This window comes from Protopterus annectens, chromosome 7.part1, assembly GCF_019279795.1.
Source record: "Protopterus annectens isolate FY-2018-M chromosome 7.part1, PAN1.0, whole genome shotgun sequence".
Lineage (NCBI taxonomy): Eukaryota > Metazoa > Chordata > Ceratodontiformes > Protopteridae > Protopterus > Protopterus annectens.
This window is the reverse complement of record NC_056740.1, coordinates 328,917,346-328,939,268: the sequence shown is the minus strand read 5'-3', so window position 1 is coordinate 328,939,268 and position 21,923 is coordinate 328,917,346. Positions and strand designations below refer to the sequence as shown.

At 37.7% G+C, this 21,923-nt stretch overlaps 1 protein-coding gene across 2 annotated transcripts in view; it reads right to left on the bottom strand.

Moving 5' to 3' along the window:
- IMPDH2 (inosine monophosphate dehydrogenase 2) overlaps positions 1 to 20,023 on the bottom strand; it is a 1,061,056-nt gene extending 1,041,033 nt beyond the window's left edge. For both annotated transcript variants that reach the window (XM_044078743.1, XM_044078744.1), the window contains exon 1: positions 19,652 to 20,023. In XM_044078743.1, the coding sequence (XP_043934678.1) occupies positions 19,652 to 19,749 (98 nt within the window). In that variant the 5' untranslated portion in view covers positions 19,750 to 20,023. The remainder of the gene's footprint in view (positions 1 to 19,651) is intronic.
- Between the last annotated feature and the right edge of the window lie 1,900 nt (positions 20,024 to 21,923).

The following is a 21,923-nucleotide window of genomic DNA, read 5'->3' as shown; positions in this document are numbered from 1 at the left end:
CATATGTACAGCTCCCAAGTATGCAACAAAGCCTAGAAGGTTTAGGATTTTTGGTTGGAAGAGTTTGCATAAGTATTTTTATACCTCAAGCAGACTGCAAAGATTTTTTTCCTCAGGCAGACGACAGATGTTAGAGATGTGATGGGCAAGAAAGAGGTAACTGTGAACATATGTTTTGGAACTGTAATGTGTTGACAGACTTTAAAAATCTCCTACAAAGTACTCTGACAGAAACATTGGCTGAACAAATGAAAATGATTCTTTTGAGCTATAACAATGAATTGCCTAGATACAGTTAAGACCTTGTTAAGTTAAATTCTGGTGGGTCCCAACAAAACAATTACTAGAAAATGGAAATCAAGGTCAAAACCAACAGTATTTAAAGTAGTGAATATTATAACAGAGAGGAAAGCACTGGAAGAGGGATCTTTAGAAAAGGGAAGGAGTACGTTACACAGAAATAAATCAAAATTGTGGGAACAACGCATGCAGAATTATGTTCAGAAGGAGAAATGATGTTTAAGGGAAGGCAGTAATTGAGCAATTTACAAAATGTTGGACTGATCGTTATAAAAGGGAACATATGATGTATAATGTACATAAATGGAAACAACATAGTTTTCATTTTATATTGCTGCATTGTTTGCCTATATCTTAAGTAACAATTTAATAAAGGTGTTTAAAAAAGTTTATTTGCTCAGTGCAGTGGAGTAGAAGGCAGTATAAACAGATTATTACTTGATATATCTGGCAAATAATATGCTTGTGTATACTGTACATTCATATTGCTGTGCTGGATCTAGTCACAATGAAGATCTGGGAAGTAGTGAAATATGTAGGTGCATACATGTCACATGGGACAGGATTCACCACTGAGAGCTAGATTCACCCAGCAATGGGGAGATTACTGAGAGCATAGAGAGGTCCTAGACTTACTAAGTACTGAGAATCACTGAACAGGGATCAGTGAATACCTTACAAAAGATATCCCATATGCATAAAACCCTTCAGAGTGGCAGACAGATCCTAGAAGAGACACTCCATCACAGCATCAAAATCTCTATGTTGAACTAGTGCTTTTAAGGCAGTCTTATTAAAATCTTACATAAATCCTTAAAAACACCTTAGTCAATGTAACCCGGTAAACCAATATCAATTTAAATAAATTATAATTACTGTATTGGCTCTAGGTGAATGTCTGTTGCTATGACACCCCGATACTATGCAAAAATGGGATCAATGATGACAATTCATAAACAAAAAACGGTTCTTATAACAAAACTTAACAGTTACTAAAGTAAACTTTTTTAAAAACGGTTCTTGTTAATGTTAATACATGGCTGGTACTAACAGCATCAGCTAAAGCTAAACATTTTATCAGTGTTGAGACTAGCTTACTTTCTTTGTGGAATAATAATTTTTTTTCTAATGTCAAATCCTTTTGTTTTTTTTATATACGACTTAACCTGAAATTTTGATTTTCCATTAAAATTGCATTCTAATGAATGCTTTGTTTAAAGAAGTATTTTTAATTTCATTCAGACTATTGCAAAACACCCATGTCAATGGTTGTGCATAACGTACTACAGAAGTGTTTTATAAATACATCAAATACAATAAACAATAACTACAAATGAAAACTCAAGACGTTTGTCAGACATTACTTGCACTGACAAACAGCTGTAAGTGTAACACCACTACACCATGCCTTGACAATTCACATACCAATACCTGTTTGAAGTGCTATTTAATAGCCGTTTAAAATTGTTACCATGTCTGAAAAAAATTAGGATATGCCCTCATAGCAATATCAGCTTGTTTATTCATTAACAGTTCATCCTTATTTTCGCTTAACATTTTCTTCTACAAAACTAGCTGAAGTCTACTTTGCAGGAAACTGAACACCACCATTATTCTGCATGAAGAAACCATTAAATGCTGACAACATTATCCATATTTGGCTTGCTCAAGTACTAACTAATTACATATTCTGGCAAGTCAGATGGTATAATGGATAACTGTTTAATAGTTGCAATGGATGTTTCCTTTTCTTTAAACAGAAGTCATTGTTTTTTTTTTTTAAAGCAGCGACAGGTTTAGGGGCAGTGTTGTCTTGAGGTATTTAAGGTGAGGAGCACCCCAAGTGTTAACATCAGTCAAAATTGTAAGAAAGTGCTTAGTTGTGAAGTGTGTCGTCTGCTCTATTTACTAAGTAGATAGTTACACTGTTTATTAAGTAGGCAGTTAAATCTAGTGAACGAGCAAGCTTCACTCCAACTGCTGATTAAAGACTGATGGTAGTTTTTCCTGGGGGAGGGTAGTTGCAACATCCTATGTAAGGAAATTTTGAAATGTGCTTTAAATATTTCATAAAGGGACTTGTGCTGGTAAAATTCTCACAGCATTTTACTAAGGCAATCAATTACATCAGTCCATTAATGAGAAGCCGTTTGCCTCCTTAGTACTTCGTTTAACAAAAACCAGAATGCTGGTTCCTTAGTTGGAGGCTCACTGCAGGTCAGAACAGGGGGTTCTGACTGCAGAGTCAGGACTACTGGAGTTTGACAGCCCAATCACGGCTTAATGTGGATGCGGACGTAGCATGAGGTATACACAAATGAGGATTCTGTTTGATGGAGCTGAAGGGACAGCCTAGAATGGTCTACATCAGTGACCTTTTTGTTTGGCAGCCTGGTGCTAGAAAGGCTGGATTACAACAGATTCCAAGATGAAGAGGAGCTTATATGAATTTTAAGCAATGCTCTAAGGTACTGTGTATACTGCAAATACTAAGCAGAGCCAGGTGGGCTTTTTTTTCTAATTGGAAATCATCTGCACTTTTAAAAATATCTGTTTTAAGATTTGTTTTCAGGAGTTTGTACATTAGGAAGAATAGAAATATAAAACAAAGACTAAATATTAATAACAGCAGCCATGTAGCTGGAAAAATAACCAGAATACTGCACAAAACCAAAGCAAGGATATCCTCCATGGTTGCCAAATTATTTGTAGGCTTTGAAAGTAACCAGGAGAATATTATACTGTTGTAAATTATGAAGTAATACAATACTAGTGATACATATTCCAAGGAAAGTAGAAGTACCCCCATGGAACAGACATAAGCAGGAATCAAAATGAATGTAAAATTTAGAGGACACAGTAATTTAAGCTAAGATGAAAGATGCCAAAACTACTTGAAAAAAAAATCTACAAATTGTAATAAATTTACACACTATTAGGAAGGTACAGATTCAGACTTCTATTTTATAATTTATCAGCACCATTGATGTTCTGAAGAGTGGTTGCATGGGTAACTAAAGGACTGGTGACGGATCTAATAGTAGTATGGGATCAGACACTATAGGATCATGAGAAATACTGCTATAGTTATGAAACAGATTAGAAGAACATAATAAAGCCTGAAATACAAGGGTCCTATTTTAGTGTCAGTGAGACTGAAAACAGAGAAAAAAATCAGAGCAACTGTGCAAATGCTAAGGCACAGAAAAAATAAGATTATGAGAACTAACAGTCCACAGTTACAAAAAGGTTTCTTGTTATGACTCCAACTAAATATGGAGTGCAGGAAGGGATGTCCCAAAGGAATACAGCCACATATCCAAAAACAGTCCTATTAAAATTCTTAACTATAGAAGGCCACTGAAAAAAACAGAGATATACTGACAGGGGGTGGCAAAATGGTTAAGAGGTGTTTATCTCACAGACAGTGTACAGGGTTTGATTCTCACCTTGGGGGAAATTAACTAGGCTTAAAATTGCAGCTAGCCTAGTATTTAGATATGAACACACAACAGCATTAGTGGTTGAGAGTCTAAGCTCATATTTAGGAGTTGGCATAATGGTTAAAATATTTACCTTACAGACAAAAGGTGCAAGGTTTGATTTTCAAATGGGATAACTGGCTTGGTTTAAAATGGTCCACAAGAGCAGTTAGCCTAGTACTAACCTATGACAGTATGAGAGTTAATCTTACTATTAGCCAAACAGTCACATTTTTACACTGTAATTTGAAAGTGTACAGACATTGGTTTATCTAATATAAACCTTCAATGAACCAAGATACCCATGCTGCTTACTTGGACCTACTTCAGTCAAATTACAACAAAACACTAGTCATGGGCGATTTTAACTATCCCTCCGTTGACTGGGAAACTTATGAGAGTCCCAACATGCTCACACAAAGGTTCCTGGACTTTGTTAACACTAATTCCCTGGAAAAAATAGTATGCAACCCCACAAGGGGCTCAAATATTCCCGACTTGGTGCTCACCAATGAGTGACTGTTGCACCACCACAAATATAAGACCCTCACTGATAAATCTGATCACAAATCAGTCACATTTGAAGTAGCTATAACACCTGAACCCCTCAGATGAAATCAGACTAAAATTTTCACCAAAGCTAATTATACCCTCCTAAGAGATGTCATAAATAATTTCCAAGCTCCTGTCCCTACAGATGGCATGGACAGCTATATTAAGGTATACACAAATGCCCTGTACACTTACACAAATGTACTGACATGGCTGTACCTGATAGGATCAAAATAAAATCCTCTAGAAAAAACAAGCCTTCCTGGTGGACATCCAGTATTAATAAGTTATACAACAAGAGGAAGAAGTTGCTCTCTAAGAATTAAAAAAAGAGAGAGGTCCTAGCACTGGAAGCATACCCTCCTCTGCTTGAACAAATAAGACAACTTGTAAAATCCTCTAAGAGTAACTTTGAAAAAAAATTAGCAACCACAGTCAAGGATAACCATAAGGATTATTCAGCTATATCTGTAACTCAAAAGACAGAGTTCCAGACGTGTACTGAACTAGCTGTGGATGGCATCACACACTGATCCTGCAAAAATAGCTAACAGGTTTTACGATAATTTCACCCCCACCCCGTTCCCTCCAAACATTCCACAAAGCATTCCCTCTATATCTCCCCCACTTTGCATCTCCAAAGAGAAAGTCATTAATGCTCTCTCCAAGGACAAAAAATAAGCCTCTATGGGACTGGATGGCATCCTGATCTGCTTTTTTAAATGGCTTGAAACATGAGTTAGCAACTCCATTAGGTACTCTCTTCAACTGCAGCCTGTGTACTGGGTTTTGTCCCTGCTGAATGGAAAACAGCAACCATCATCCCTCTTCATAAAGGGGACACAGCAACAGACCCTGGGAACTACAGATCCATAAGCTTAACCAGCCTTACCCGTAAGGCCATGGAACGAATCATCATAGACCTTATAGATAAGGATATAGGTGATCTCCAAACCCTTGATCTGACACACTTTGGTTTTGTCAAAGGCAGGTCATGGCTGTTAAACCTGGTGGATTCTTTCGAAAATCTCACCAAAGCCATAAACAAAGGCAAATCTGTGCAAACAGCCTACCTAAACTTACCCAAAGCCTTCAACACAATCCCACATTCGCTCATAATTTATAAACTTGTCCAGCCGAATATCAACCCTTATGTTACCAGGTGGGCTACTAACTGGCTCACAGACAGATCACACTCAGGTCTTCCTCAACCAGCAGACTTGTCATCAGTGGGGCTCCACAGGGGTCAGTGCTGGGCTCACTAATGTTCGGAATATATTTCTCAGAACTTCAAGCCAAATCAGTGGGGCTGTGGCTAACTAAGTTTGCTGACAACTGCAAATCAGGTGCAATCACTGAATCCCCAGTAGATGTCAATATACTACAAGGGGGACTTATACAAACCAATGATTGGTGCCAAAGCCATGGACTCAAACTCAGTGCTAAAAAAAACACACGATCATCCCCTTTGGTAAAAACAATATGCCTGCGCACTATCATATAAATAATAACACCCTAAGTAACAACTCAGTAGTGAGAGACTTGGGAACACAAGTTGACTGTAGCCTAAACTTTTACCACCCTGTATCTACTGTGGTAAGGAAGGCATTCTGCATTGGGCACCTCATTAGCAAAGGAATTGCCTCAAAAGTGAAAGAGGTCATGATAACCCTGTACTCGACCCTCATCAGGCCAATAATTGAGTAGACCGCTCCTTTTCATATGTACCTTACCAGGCACCTGCAACTTGAGAGGCCTCAGATATTTCTAACCATGAAAATTCAGGGTCTCAACCACATGTCATACATTGACAGGTTGAAGTCACTGGAACTGTAGTCAGTAGTGTACAACTACTTAGTGTACAACTACTTAAAGGAGACTTATGCCTGGCCTACAGAGCAACCTCGGATCTAAACCTAATGGAAATGCTACATATTGCAAGTCAAATGGGACAAGGGTCACCCATTCCAGGGACCTTAACCTGGCCTGCGACATAAACAGGACCTGCTGGAGAGACGGATACATCTCTCAAAGGTTGCCACTCCTCCGGAATAGGCCACCAACTCACATCAAACAAAGCCTCTCTATGATCCTGTTTAAGTATAGCCTAAATGACTGGAAAATACCATAAATTTCTGCCAGGGATTTCACATATGACCCTCCTTGATATGGGCAATCATTGCTAAGATCTTGAGTTTAAGCAAGATCCTTTATATTGGGTATCTCTGGTATTATATCAGGTACACATGACTAGGTTTACAAAAACATTTGGGTCAACAGCCTAGTAACCACTCATGAACATATAAAAAGCTCATTACATAATCAGTGTAGAATTAAAGTTAACTTAAAATGATCAGTGTAACAAAGTGCATACTACCTCATTACATTTACATAAAACATTATAAATTAGATAAAAGGGAACTAAGCATATAGGGTGCAAAGCCTTAAATACTAATTCCCAGTGACTGGGAATTTGAATGCCATTTGATGCCCATTCTTTCTGGAAAGATGGGTCTAAATAATACACCTCATGGAAACCAAAATCTCAATCCCAATGTTGGTGCTGCATATGTACCTTTCTGGTAAACATCTAGACACAATATCCCCATTAAAGTACTCCATCAGTCAGGTTGAAAATGTCAGCATGAATCAGATTCATAACCTCAGCAAATAGTGTTTCTAGAGTTAACCCCAACAACACAGAGAACTCTTCTTCATTAAAATAAGTTGAAAAGGGTTTGGTTTGCAGTTTGGTGCTGGAAGAGTCAAGCAAGATGGATGGGAGTATAAAGCCACTGCCAGCTTGCCCATCATGGGGGACAAGAGATGCTCTGGCTCACAGCTTGGGTGACATCTACAGTTAACACTAGGTGTTACATCCACTGAGTAATAGGCTGCTAAGCATCTGTGTGCAAGTGCACTGCCTGAAGAAGTCAACATGCGGAGGCATGCTTTCCACAGTAGGGTAGTACTTAGACCTCAAAAGAGCCACAGGAGGGGGGCTCCTAGTAGAAAGGTAAGCTGCTCCATCCGATCTGAAATCTGGTCAGGTCCTTATCACAGAGTTTACTATGTAGAGAACAAATGGGCTGATTAATCACCCCAAGCATGAATGAAAAGCGGGTAAAGACAGTACAGCCATCAGGTAGGTCTGATGCAGGAGCAAAACATTTTGTTCATAATCTTTTCGTTCCAGTCATTTTCCTTTTTAAAATTTTTAAAATGAATGGTAGAGCTTTTTGGATTCAGTAAAACTTAAGTAGACAGCAAAACAGACATCATGGAGATGATTAGTGAGGAATGTCCCTTACGTTCTACACTAGCTTCCCATTTTACACATTCTTCAATAATCCTCTTATGACAGCAAACATTATGGGCATTAGAAGATGTGTTTCAAGCCCAGTACTTAAACTCTTATTGTTAAATGATAATTTTAAATTAAACCATAGGAGTCAGTGAACCTTCATCAATGTCTGAGCTGAGTGTTTGTGCACAACAGGCATCTTTTTTCATCCTTTTATGGTTGTATTCAGGTTCTTCTGGTGGTTTTACTTCTCTCCATGAGCTTTCAGGTAAGGGAGTTGGAGATTTTGACTGTTTGGAGCCATCTTAATTACCTTCTCTTTCAGTGTCTCAGGGTAATTACATGACAAAGCTCTCAACTTTTGTTTTGGAAAACAGGCTTCAAACACTTACCACTATGGGCAGAAACTGAAAAATGGTTCATCTTACTATGAAGTTCTATCCAACCAAAACCTGCCAGCACCACAACTATTTATATTAGCTATTTTTAATCTTCTCCTAAACTGAATGCCCTCATGGGGAAAGACGTGCTGTTTTCTTGGAGCAATATTTCTTACCCATAATGCATTCTGAGGGTGTAACTGCTGAGATTACAATGCCTTATGTGCTGGCAAATCTTAAGCCCATCCATTTAGAAGGAAAGTACAATCAAGTCTGAGAATTCCCAGTAAATATATCAGCAACTGCTAACCTCATATATACTTGTTGCACTGTCTATGAAAAGTTCTTGGAAAAAAAAAAAAAAAAAGAAAAATTTATGATAAATTTAGTCTTTTTAAAAAGAGAGATATTGAGAGCTTCAAGTTCTGTCTTCCCTCCACAGAGTCAGACAGTGACATATTTCTTGACTTGCAAAGCTCAGCTAATTAGTGAAGCTGCTCTCGGTAATTCTCAAGATCACTCCACTTCAGTCTATAAAAAGCTAAACAGGTTTACAGCCCCAGGAAAAAAAGAAAGCATGCAGCCTTAAACAGCAGCAATCTAAGATTTGTGAATAGTTGTATGACCTCACTGGATGTGAAATAACACAATAGCAATGGGATCCTTGCTGGGTATGTTTTCCTGCCAAAACTTTCTCATGTATGACAAGTGCTATGATACAACAGCAAGGGAGACAAATTTGTAATACAAGTATCTTGAGATTTCATCTTATCCCAGCATGGTGTGCAATAAGGAAGCAGACTAGGGCAGAAATGCCAGACACAGGAAGAAGCCATTTTTAATATGTGAAAGTATGGGATCATCCTCTACGGAGGGACAAATACTCTGGGGAAAAGAAATTTTGTACTTGGAATATAATTATCCTTTAAGATTTCTATCCTAATAGCAGCCTTTTACTTTTTACAAGGCTCACGGTTACAGCATCATAGGAGTTGCAAGGAAACTGAGCCGCTTGGCCATTCCACCTTTTCAGTACTGACCCTTAGACCTTCTTCCATTTTCAAGGGCAGTGGGCCAGTCAATTCAGAGTTTAAAGTCATTTAGAAGAAAACTCAATCATGGCAATAGAGCAAAAGGGTAACAAAAAAGTCATATGGAACATAGGCTCATTTGTTGTTAAAGTTATAATGGAGAATTGTAAAAGGGGGAAGAGTCCAAGTATGACATAGACAGACTACAAAAAAAGTATACAACACTGTCCCACATTCATGGATAAAAGCGTGCTTAAAAATGCATGAGATACACCCTACACTGACCAAGTACATTACAGTGACCATGAAACAATGGCAAACCAACTTGCAGTTAAGCCATGATAAAGGACAAATTATTATTCCATGGATAAAAATTCAAAGAGGGATATTCCAGGGTGTCTGTCACCACTGCTCTTTTGTCTTGCCCTTAACCCGTTAAGCTATCAGCTTAACAGATAAGGTTATGGCTACAATTTGGCTCCCAGAAAACAAAGTATAAAGATTTCCTCATCTTCTTTTTGTGGATGATTTAAAACCATACAGTTTATCAGATGAGGCTGAAAGCACAACTGCAAGTGGTCAAAACTTTTTCAGATGATATAACAATGTAATTTGGTTGTGATAAATGTACAAGACAACCTTTAAAGCAGGAAAGCTACAGCACCAAGAAAACATCAACCTGGAATAGGAAAGATATAAAAGAACCTCAGAAAGAGGAAGTATATAAATATTTAGGAATTGAAGGATCAACAATAAAACATGAACAAATGCAAATAAAACTTAGTAAGGAATACTTTAGAAAACTAAAATTAATACTGGAGACAGCAGTGACATCTAGGAACAAAGTCCAGGCTATAAACCAACTTGCTCTTCCTGTCCCAACTTATAGTTTTGGAGTGACTGACTGGCCCCAAAAGGTACTAGACAGTTTGGACAGGAAAACAAGGGTACTTATACTTATCAAATTTATAAAAATCAGTGTATACCAACACTATATATTCCCCGTTCTGAAGGAGGTATGGACCTCCTCAAAATTTATTACATGTATAGATCTGCAATCATAGGACTGCATACATATCTACTGACCTCACAAGACTCAAACGTAGTAAAAGTTTTAAAACATGAGGAGAATAAGTCTAAGATCACTACCCTGCTTAGTTTAGCAGAAGCATATAGGTGTCAAGCTGGAATGGAAATCAAACCAAGCAGATAAAAATCACACAGCAACTTAAGTGCCAAAAAACAAAAGAAAGAATATAAGGTGAAGGATCAGATGAGAAATGTATAGAAAACTCTTGGACGGACCTCATGTTGATCAGGATCGAAAGCAGGAGTGGTTGAGGAGAGGTGAATTTAAACCAAAAGATGAAAGGTTAATATTGCGGCCTCAAATTGTAAACCAAACCAATGTGTACAAAGTACACCAAGTCCACTGAATATGTGGGAGAAACAGACAAACGTAGGTTTTGTAAAACAGAATTGGAAAGTCGCATATCTTGTCGCTGGTAGTGATATACTAAAGGCAAAAGGACTGTATACTGAAAGGCATGATAATGTGGCAAGGCTACTGCATTAGGGAATGTGCAAACAGTAGAATATTAAAGGAGCTGAAAAACACTGGAAACATGAGTCACAAAGCATTACAGAAAATGATGAAGTTTATACCACTTGGGATCACCCATTAGCAACAGTTCAAAAAAACTGATGCGAGAAAACCAGATACAGTAGCTCATGAAAAGACAAAAGTAGCATTAATCATTGAAATTGCTACACCCAATGACTACAGAGTCTTCCATACAGAGAGATACACAAAGTCATAAAATACCAGAACTTGCAGGCAGAAACAAGGGTAATGTGGAAGAAGGATAACCAGACAGTTCCAATAGTAGCAGAAGCAACGGGTCTTATAAAAAAAAGAATTTACAATCGTATTTAGATGTTACTGATACATGTTAACTCCATACGAATTGCAGGAGTAACTAGAGAGCACACTGCAGGTGCTGCAAAGAGCACTTCTGGCTAGCATTAAAAAGATTGAAACAATACTTCATTTCATAAACTTTAATTATACTTTGACTTAGGAATGGGGTCCATTCCTGTCATGGTATTAGAAACCCAAAACACTTGGAGAAATTGAAAAACAATAAAGGGATGAATTTATAAACATCTATCCAGTTGTCCAACTCCTTTTTAATGGCAGTGTGTCATACTGCTTAACTGGAGAGGAACTTAGGGCATTGCGTGACAAATTATCCCTCCATCTCGTCTTATTTAATAGTGTTAGTAGAACGGTTTGATTTTTGCAATTATAAGTGTTCTTGGACTACTGGATTCCTTATGGCCCTATAAGCTATGAACAGATGACTCCTAAAGAGTTTATATGATACTAAATACAGTCTTCAGTCTCTCTTGGTAGCGCGAGTCTTTTACGCCCTTGATCTTTTCGGCTAAAAACCTCAAGAATCTTTCCAATTGCTTGATATGCTTAGCAAGGTATATCCCAAACGGGAAGCTGTACTCTATGATGCAGCTAATCAGTGCAGAGTGCAAGGAACGGAGGACTTCTTTTGATCTACAGGAAATACTTTTTGCTATGAGCTGTGCAAGATAAAAAGATTTCCTAATCAACATTACAACATAAGTCAACATATGTGAGCTACCATCAAAGTACCCAGGTTTCTGACCACATTCTCATTTTTCTCATTCGGCATTGACACCAGTAAGGCGGGCTCCTTTCTCCTGTTGAACCCAGGCCTGATTCCACTGGCGTTGTAGCCTGCCCCTTCAGCTTGGCTGGAGATCTACAGTAGCTGCTTCCACCAGGGATATTCCGTTTCACATTCTCATTTTTGAAATGGTTAATTTTTTTTATAATAAGCTGGAGCTAGAGGGTTCTTAATGAATTCTATAATAGGCTGAAACTAGGGAGTTATTAAGGAATTCAACAATGGTGCACTTTTCAGCATTGAGTCCATGTTTTGTATAGCAGTTATTGCTTAATGTACGCTCCTGCTGGAGTGCCTGTATATCAGCTCACAGGAGGACTTGACAATATCTCCCAGCTTATAATTATCAGTAAACTTGGTTACCCAGGGATCTTCATTTGATATACTGAAATCGGAATATGGAATGGCAGAAATCCCAGCACAGATTCAGGAGGGACTCCACTGGTCACCTTGGATGACACACTCCCTGCTCTTAAATGTGTCCTTAAGCCTGTCGGCTATAAACCTAACAAATGTAGGAGTCAATTAGAAGTTTGTTCAGCTTATTACATTTGCTTGTGGTATAGCATTGAATGCCTTGGCAAGATCAAGATACACTGTGTGGACAGCTTGCCTGCAGTCTATTGTCATTGGTCGTAACCCTCTCCAAGTTCTCTAGATTCAGACAAGCTCTAACCTTGACAAAGCCGGACTGCTGAGATTCTAATCTAATAAGATTTTTGATATTGTTAACTTGCCAGTTGTAAGTTCACAGCTTTGCTTACAAGACTCACTAAACTGATAGGCCTGTAATTCTTGGAGTCAGTGGGAACTCCCTTGTGTAGTGACATCACAACAGCTATGCACCACACCTGTGAGACAAAGCCTGTTACTAGGCTCAGGTTAAAGATACCAAGGGGTGGGTCTGCCAATGGTTGCTTAGTGCTTTTTTTTAGGCAACCAGGTATGTTGTCAGGCCCCATGGATGAGATATACTTAATTTTAGAAAGTACTTTCAGTATACATTCGTTTGTTATGGTAGTTTGATTTCATTTAGAGTAAGTGGGGACAGATGACTCTTTTGTGAAGTTGGCACTAAATTTGCCAGTACATTGGCAATATCCACTTGATTGCAGTAGGTAGATCACTATGAATAAGCTCTGAGCAATGTTGAGTGTTTATTACTTTCCTGACAGAAGCAATGAAGAACTAGTAGTTGTCTTTGGTTTCTATAGTTAGTCTGGGATCATGGGATGCCTTTGTTTTTTCTGATGACCTTTTTAGCTTCTTAACTAGCTGTTTGATGCTCTCCTTAATTTGGGAGTCTTCTGTTATGCAAAAGGTTAAGGAATTTATTCCATTTATTATATAGTTTACTAATGCCTGTGAACCACCATGCTGACTTGTGTTTAAACTTCTCCATTTTAGATCAAGTTGGGACTGCAAGTTAACACATTTATCCAAGTACAAGCAAAACCTGATTGCATAACTCACTGTAGTATCAACATTTTGAGTGATACACATATACTCAGATTTGGAGATTTTTATCAAACAAATGTAGATATGTGAATTTGAACTTCTTGAATTCTGTGATATTTGCTTCTGACTGCTTGGAGATTTTGATAGTTCACTTGACCAGTGAGGTGTATACCCTGGGGATGGTACATACGGATGCAAAGTTTTGTAGGGACTAGATCAAGTACATTCAGTCCTCTAATGGGCTCCTTTATCAGGTCCAACAAGTTCTTGTTTGTATAATATAACAATTTTTGCAAATATTCTACATTGGTGATTTATATCTCCCATTTTATCACTGAGTATTTAGCCACCTAAGATAACAGCATTTCTACTTCTAGGAAGTTCATCAAGAACATTTAGGAATATCATTATGATGTTTTTATGGGGGAGACAAAGGGGGTCCTGTAGCACATTATTATCTGATCCTATTTAGTGAGATTTAAATCTCTATAAGCTCCACTTGTGGGCTTCTAGGTATGTATCATGACACAATGTGGTTTCTAACAAAAGATGGAAAAAACACCAGAAGGCTCAACATGGGATCACTAATAATGCTGGTGTAATTCAGACTAACACAAAATAAATACTATGATATCAATACTTTAACAGTTAGTGTGTATATTTTTAAACCTCACAGACTACTGTATGCTATTATGGATTCATCTCAAGCAGGATCTGTAAGCTATGAAATGGTACAATGATTTCCCTGGAATGATTAGATGTATAGAATATGCTTCTCTGACTTTAATGCAATTTTTGGCTCTTGTGCGGCTACATTTACTTACATTTAAGGCAAGGTTGTTGCTACTGTACCAGGTAGTTTTTAGACCATCTTAGAGAACTTTGGTATCTGCTATTGAAATATTACATTATCCAGTCTGCAATCATCAGCATATTTGGTTATTCAGAACTGATTTTCCATTTATTTACCTAAGAATAGGCCTTACTACAACACCCTGTGGGAACACAGGTAACTCCTATGAGGATAGACAGGAAGCCCCACATCTCTACTGCTTGGCTAGTGTTTTACCCACTGAAGTATCTATAGCCTTGCATTTAATGTTTTTAATTTATTAATTATTCCCTTATGAGGGACAGTGTCAAAAGTTTCTGCAAGGTCAAGATAAGCAATATGTATCATCAGCCTTTTATCAAGTGCTGCTGTTAACTTCATCAGAGAATGTCACAAAATTCAGAAAACAAGACCTCCTAAAAAAAAAAAAAAAAAAAAACGATTCTGTTCCTTATCTAATGGAAGTAGGTACCCTGTGCCATTCAAGATAAGCTCCATTATGGCTTTCACAGTCGTATGACACAGAATACTGATTTTGCTAAATGGTATAATATGGTAGGATTTGATGTGACCGCTCATTTTATGAAGGGGCACCACTACAGTCTATCACCATACTTCAGGGGTGTATCCAAATAATGATATTTTGTTTAACCTGACTGATAAGGATTCAGTTAAGTTTTCCTTGACTTTGTAGTAAAATCCTTCTTTGATTCTATGTAGGAAATCACCAGGAACAATATCGGATCTCTCAGAACGTTTTACTTATGGCAGCAGGTATGAACTCTCAGACATATTCATTTGCTTCCAGTGAAATTTACACATTTTTTTCTGTAAACACATTCACTGTATCCCATCAGAAAGCAATAACTTAAATTCTTCTTGACAGATTATGCTCACAATCTTTTCCTTTTCAAATAAGGAATACATTACTAATGCTTTCAAACGCCAAACTGATTTCAGTTAAATTTGAAAGATTTTTGCTTATTATTTAATCCTATTTCATGACTAGGGTAACTTCTGAAAGCAAAGTAGCATTTCTTCTGTTGAATTTCTTATTAATGTTGTGAATCATATGTGTTTTCCCACTCTGTTGAAGACTGCAGGAGTCATTATCATAGATCTCACTTAGAGGCACGAGTAGATTTCTGGTGGTCACTGAACAGAGTAATTTACTGCATCACAGTTTCAACTGGTATAGCCTAGCAAGGATGTGTTATTAATGACAGAGTTTTGTTTTCTTTTACGGTTCAAGATGACAGTACTACCTTTAATAATTATAAAAGGTACAACAAGCAGAAGTAGAAAACTCTTAGGTTTGTAGCTTTAAATGCAAGATGTTCAGTTTTCCTACGCGTTATTTACTGCACCATAGTTTCCACTGGTAAAGTTTAGGAAGAATAATTTAACAACATTAATTTATTTTTAGTCTAAGAACACTATTACCTGTGTTAATTACAGTGGGTATAACCACAATTAGGAACATGTAAAATACTGTTACCCCTAGATGGGTTTCACATTACTTGCTCCAAATTGTTTTAACATTATTGCTTGGACATACACATGAGGGTTTAAATTAACACTGTAGGAAAGTATGAAAGATGCATACACAGGATTACTTTGTTTAATTTTGGTACCATTTATACCACTTTTCTAAGCAGTTACCTTCATGTACTGCCTAATGCTGTTTAAACCTTAGGAAAAACTATCTGCAGCACAAAAACTGCGTGCCTCGACCAGGTGTTGACTCATTTATTTTCTTAATTTAACTTACAAAACCAACCCTGAGGCAAGGCACTCTTTAGAGACAGTTCACTTCTGGCTGCTTAGTCAGCTTCTTTTAATTTAACTTACAAAACCAACCCTGAGGCAAGGCACTCTTTAGAGGCAGTTTACTTCTGGCTGCTTAGTCAGCTTCTTGTGGCTCATCTCACTTGATTCAGGCTCACTCCACTCCCCTACCCCACCCCCATCATGCCTACATTTATTTTAAACACGCCACACCCACCTCCAACCACCCAGTCATTATCAATTACCTCAAACTAATTATGTAACCCCTCCCATAGGCTATGCCAATTCCAGCCTCCCTCATAATACAGTCATACTCATTACTTTATACCCTTCATAGTAACTTAGGCTAGCATCTGTATCATAACTCTAAACACAAAAATGTTACTCTTCCACATATCTGTCCTCACTCTACTCTTAAAAGCTCTCCACCCAACCATTATTCCTATCAATATTATCAACTTATATTCTCCCACGTACCCTTCCCCCTCCTCACCTCAAACTTCATACACTAACATCTGTATAGCACCACACCTCTTCCAACTCCTCTAAAACAGAACTATTTTCATATAAATACTTGCACACAATTACTTCTCTACATACACTGCTTAAACACTCCCAATCATCACCTAACCTCTTACACCCATCTTCTCATAAAAAACATACTTACAATTAAGTGGCAACATATACCCTAACCCAGGCCCTACATCTATCCAACAAGATCCCTTCAGCACACAACAGACGACTCGATCAAAATCTACTAACTGCTTGTCCTTTACCAACATACACCAAAATAGCACAGACATTCTCATTAACATGAATCTCAAAACCCTACTAAATAAAATACATGAGTTCCATGCTACTATCTTCCTATACACCCCTGACAGCAGTCTTTACGGAAACCTGGTTTAAACCCCACATAAACAGTTACAAAATCGTACCCCCTGGCTACAACATCCATAGACTAGATAGATTACAAAAGCTAGGTGGAGGAGTAGCGATAATATATAAAGACACGATCTACAGCAATTGCAAGTAAACCCCCCAGACCTAAACAACATTGAACTACTAGCCTCCCGCCTAAATATCAACCACAATAAACATGCAGTCTTGCTATCAGTATACATCCCTGCCAGCAACAACTCATCTACAATTGAAAACCTACTTTTGTGGTCATCCATCACATTTAGCCAAGAAACCATAATAGGAGGAGACTTCAATACTGATTGACAAAGTTGTTCCTCAGATAATCCCCCCCAACTACATAAAATTGCATGGTTTTACCCAAATTATAAACACACCAGCAAGGGTAGACAAAACAGCAACAACCAGTCAATTCTTAACTGGATCCTAACCAAGAAACCCTCACTGATCTATCACTCAGGTTGTCTTCCAGACAGCCTAAGTAACCACCTACCAACATATCTCCTGAGGCACCATAACTGTCCCACTACAAGTGCGATATACAAACAAGTATGCAATAAAAACTTTTCTACAGATGCTTTTAAATTACTTCTCCAGAGTTGCAACTGGTCCCCTCTAACACCTCCCACTAGATTCAGCTGTTCAATATTTTAACAATAAATTTCTTGATATTCTCAACAGCCTGGTTCCCATCAGGAACGTCAGAACTAAAGCTAACTACAGTCCATGGCTTACTACAGAAACCAGACAACTACTAAAACAAAGAGATAACTAAATTATGGGGTACTATTAAGCAACTTCTACAACCAGGTCAAACCTCAACCCCAACCCCTAATACCTTTAAGGCTAAAGTATAGCTATGAAATTCAGCTCATTCTTCACAAACTCTATACTCTCACTCATAAAAATGAATATATTTAACTAGTCACCTAACCTGGAACCAATGTTAAAAATCATTTTCTGCTATTGAATCTTACCTATACAATTATCAGCTCATTCTCTAACAAAACCAAATGAATGCTTTTCCTCAACCACCATCACAAATCCAACAACCTCAGTCAGTACTTTAAGATAGTCTCATCTAACATATTAATCAAGCCAATCTTAGAAACCAATTTACTAGGTGTCACCATTGATAATAGTTTGAGATTTGACAAGCAAGTAACACTTGTTAAAGCCCACATAAAATTAGCCTCTATAAAATTAAGACTTGCGTTACCAACTCCTCCAGAAAAGCCAACGCAACCCACCTATTATCTACACTACTGTATGCCTCCCCTATATTCACAAACCTTAGAAAATCAAACCTAAACATGCTATAAACATATTACCACAAGATCACCAAATTTACCGCAAACCTACCTCACAGAGCCAATCACTGCTTTGCTCTCAGACAACTAAAATGGCTTGAGCTATCCAATCTCTTATCCTTCAAGCAACTTACACCAACCTATTGTCATATATCAACCTGATAAATGTCCGGCCCAGCAAATCCTAGTACAAACCCACAAAAAAAAAAAAAAAAAAAACCCGAGATCCTCTAACAAATGACTGCTATAAGTTTCTCTGAACGGCTATTTTTCTTCATTCCTCCAACACTTTACTCTACCTTTTCCAAATTCCCTAATTAACCCAAGGTCCCCTTGTAATCTTCTCCAAACCTCATCTGCAGCTGTATATTCTTCCGATTTCTAATCATCCATCTTCCCTCCCACTATTCATTTTATTTCCTGTCTACTTATCTTAAACCACATCAGAATTCTCTAGATAAACTGTACAGTGTTCTCCAAACTGATGTTGGCCATGACTCCAGTACTTGTAACTACATTTTTGAACACGGTCATCCTTTCTGTATTTCAGTGCCGTTTAGAAAACTTTTTTAATGATTACCTTATTTCAGTAAACTAATTTTGTATACCCCAGTATATGTGTTATTTAATTCTGTGTAAAACAAGTAGTTGTCTTAGTATTGATTCTACAACTGCTGCAATTGTACCAATCTCAGGGTGTTCATCTTAATGCTGTATTTTTACATGTGGAGCTTTTCTTCCCAGGGCTCCGCTGAAAATGAGCTACTCACCCAGTCGGACCTCCCCGGTAAACAAATAACATGTCAAATAAAATAAAAAAAAATGTGGATAAGTATAAATTTAACATGAAGACAGTCTCCATTACATGTTTTCAGAAGGGGATCCATGTACCACAGTACGAAAACTACAACAGCTTACTTGGCATCAGCATGTTTTAGTATGATAATCTGATTTTATACAGAATTTACAAAATACTTTTAACAACCAGGCCATGTGCAGGTGGCTTCTTCTGAATACAGCATGCAATTACCAACCCTTGTATGGCCAACCTGTCAACACACACACACATACCGTTTACTTCTGGAAGTGCTCTGCACCTATCACCTCTTGTTTATAAATCCAAAGCTATTCAGTATACTACATCACAGAACCCAATTTTGGTTTAGATGACCTTTCAACTATATATCGCAGCCTCTGAGCATTAAAAATCAAAAACATGGCCTTAGAAACCATAACAAACATACAGAAAAATTAGTACTTTTTGTTTTTCACAGCAGACGTTCCTCACATACTAGACTGCATACAGTTAAGGGATACCGAATTTCGCTACTTAACAAGTTATGTACCCATAAAAAGGTATGACTGAATGAAGAAAATCAGTACACTTATGCGGAGCAATGCTAAATCCAATGACGAAAAAAAAGTAGGCAATGCCCATTTCAGCTCTGTGACCTACTGACCCAGGGAAAAGATAAGTAGTTTTAAACACTACCGTAACCCGACGTGTATGCACGCACATGAACTAACTTGGCAATGAACTACAGGAAATCTATGTTTAACAACTCACTTATAAGTGAGTCCGTCACCATTTCCGAAGAGCTGTTGTGCTGAAAGGCCATCGTCAGGGACATAGCTGGTTCCTCCGCTGATAAGGTAATCCGCCATGGCAGTAGAATACACAGTGCCAAGTAAGTGAAGCAACCGTGAGGGACGTCGATGTCCTCTACAGGACTTGTGTAAGTGGTCAGTCACAAGCAAGACAGCACCAACTCAAATAGAAATTACCCATAGACACAAATACATGTCAGTAAAGTAAAGCAGGTAACCCTAAAACGGTGATTTTCGCAGTTACTTTATGGAAGCTACCCTGCCATGCTGCACACAAACTCCCAAGTCTACCAGCGTGTTGCTATAAGTGTGTGTTGTCTGTAAAAGGATCTGTTCTAACCTTCCGCGCTTATTTAAAGGTGGATGCGCGAAGCGTCATTTCCGTATTATGAGATGTAGTCTTTTAGGTGTGATGGAGGTAGTCTCCTTATTTTGTGTATTTGAAACTCTTTCCATACTATTGTAGCTCTACAAATCTATCAAATTCTTAAAAATATATATTTTATTTATGTACTGGCCTTCAGTGCGGTGTTCTTAAAGGGAAATTAACATCTGTTTAAGGAATCTAGGTAATCTGTTGTGGATTACAAGAAAATCAGTGAAGACTGTACAGGTGAGAATACAGTTGTTTATGAGGCCCGCTTAAATGCGGTTCTGTTCGTGTCGCGAAGAAGAAGGGGCTTGTTGAACCAATGTCTCTGAAGCAAAAAAAAAATGATGCATTTTTCCGGAACTTAGCCTGACTTGTATACTGGTCTTCCAAACTGCCCTATCAAGTACTCTGTTGTTTGAGCTTTGGTGTATCCCATAGCTCTCAAGTTCCAATCGGGAACAAATCCAGAAATAATCAGGGACATTTTTAAAATAGCACTACCTTGAGACATTGATAGAATAAGAGAATGTGAATTAATATACATTTTCTGAATCTGAACTAAAAGAACCCCATAACTCTAATTGCTGTCATTATTTATTAAGTGGAGTTCAACTTATCTCCAACAGTCACCAGTTTTAAGGGGGACTGAGAGCGACAGACCTAAAATTTGAGTCAAAATCAGGGACATCACTGAAAAGTCATGGACAGTTGAGAAGAGTATATCCATCCACAACCCCTTTTTCCCATTTTATACATGGAGTCAGTGTGTCACTTCAACAGTCACAATCATCTAGAGCCAAGGTTTATACCGCTGGGTGCCTAGCCCTGCCGCGGTAGAACTTCCACACCACACACTCACGCTTACATACAGTTTAGAGTGTCCGGTCCATCTACCACATGTCTTTGGAATGTGTGAGGAAACCGGAGCACTCGAAGTGTGGTTTTACGCGAACGCAGGGAAGACATGTAAACTCTACACAGAAGGCCTCCAACCAAGAATCGAACCACCAAACCTCTTGCCGTGAGGCAATAACGCTAACCGCTAAGTGGTTAATGCAAATACTGAAACGTCAGAGATTGCTCACCTTTTTTCATTTAAGTAGGAGGCAAATATCATAATCATGTATCAGTATGGACAAAGTTACCATCTATGGTGCCCCGTCAATTTGTTACATTTATGTTTCTTGTTTCTTTGTTGCAGATTATTTTCTGTAAACTGTGGACCTCATTCTCATTCATCTTTTCTTAATACATTAATTTGTACGTTTGTACACATTTACAAGCAGTCAACAGTTAAGATGAGATTCAACGCCTTTAGGTAAAATGCAGCCCCTCCCACTTCCCAAAGAAAATATACACAGTCTTTTGTAATCCTATGGAATCATATGAAACAAAAAGGCAACTGCGACTTGTGACCATTTAAGCCTTGCTAGTACACATCTTACCTCTCAGCTGTCCCTGATTTTCAGGAATGCCCCTAATTTTGACTCAAACTCTAGATCTGTCCCTCTTAATCCCTGTCAAAACTAGTGACTATTACAGAAAAGGTTTTGAATTGCTCTTAAAAAAAAAAATATATATATATATATATACATATATATATATATTTAACACCTTTATTAAATTATCACTTGTGACATAGGCAAATTTACATTTATACAAAATCAAAGTGTATTAACAAATTAACACTAACAGACATTATACCTCACATATATTGCTATACATCATATAACCTAAGCAACATTACATAAATTATTTAATTCCTTCCCTCTTTTTTAAACAAGAAGCATCTTTATTAAACCATCACTTACAACATAAGCAATCATGCATTTATATAAATGAAAATAAACTACACCAA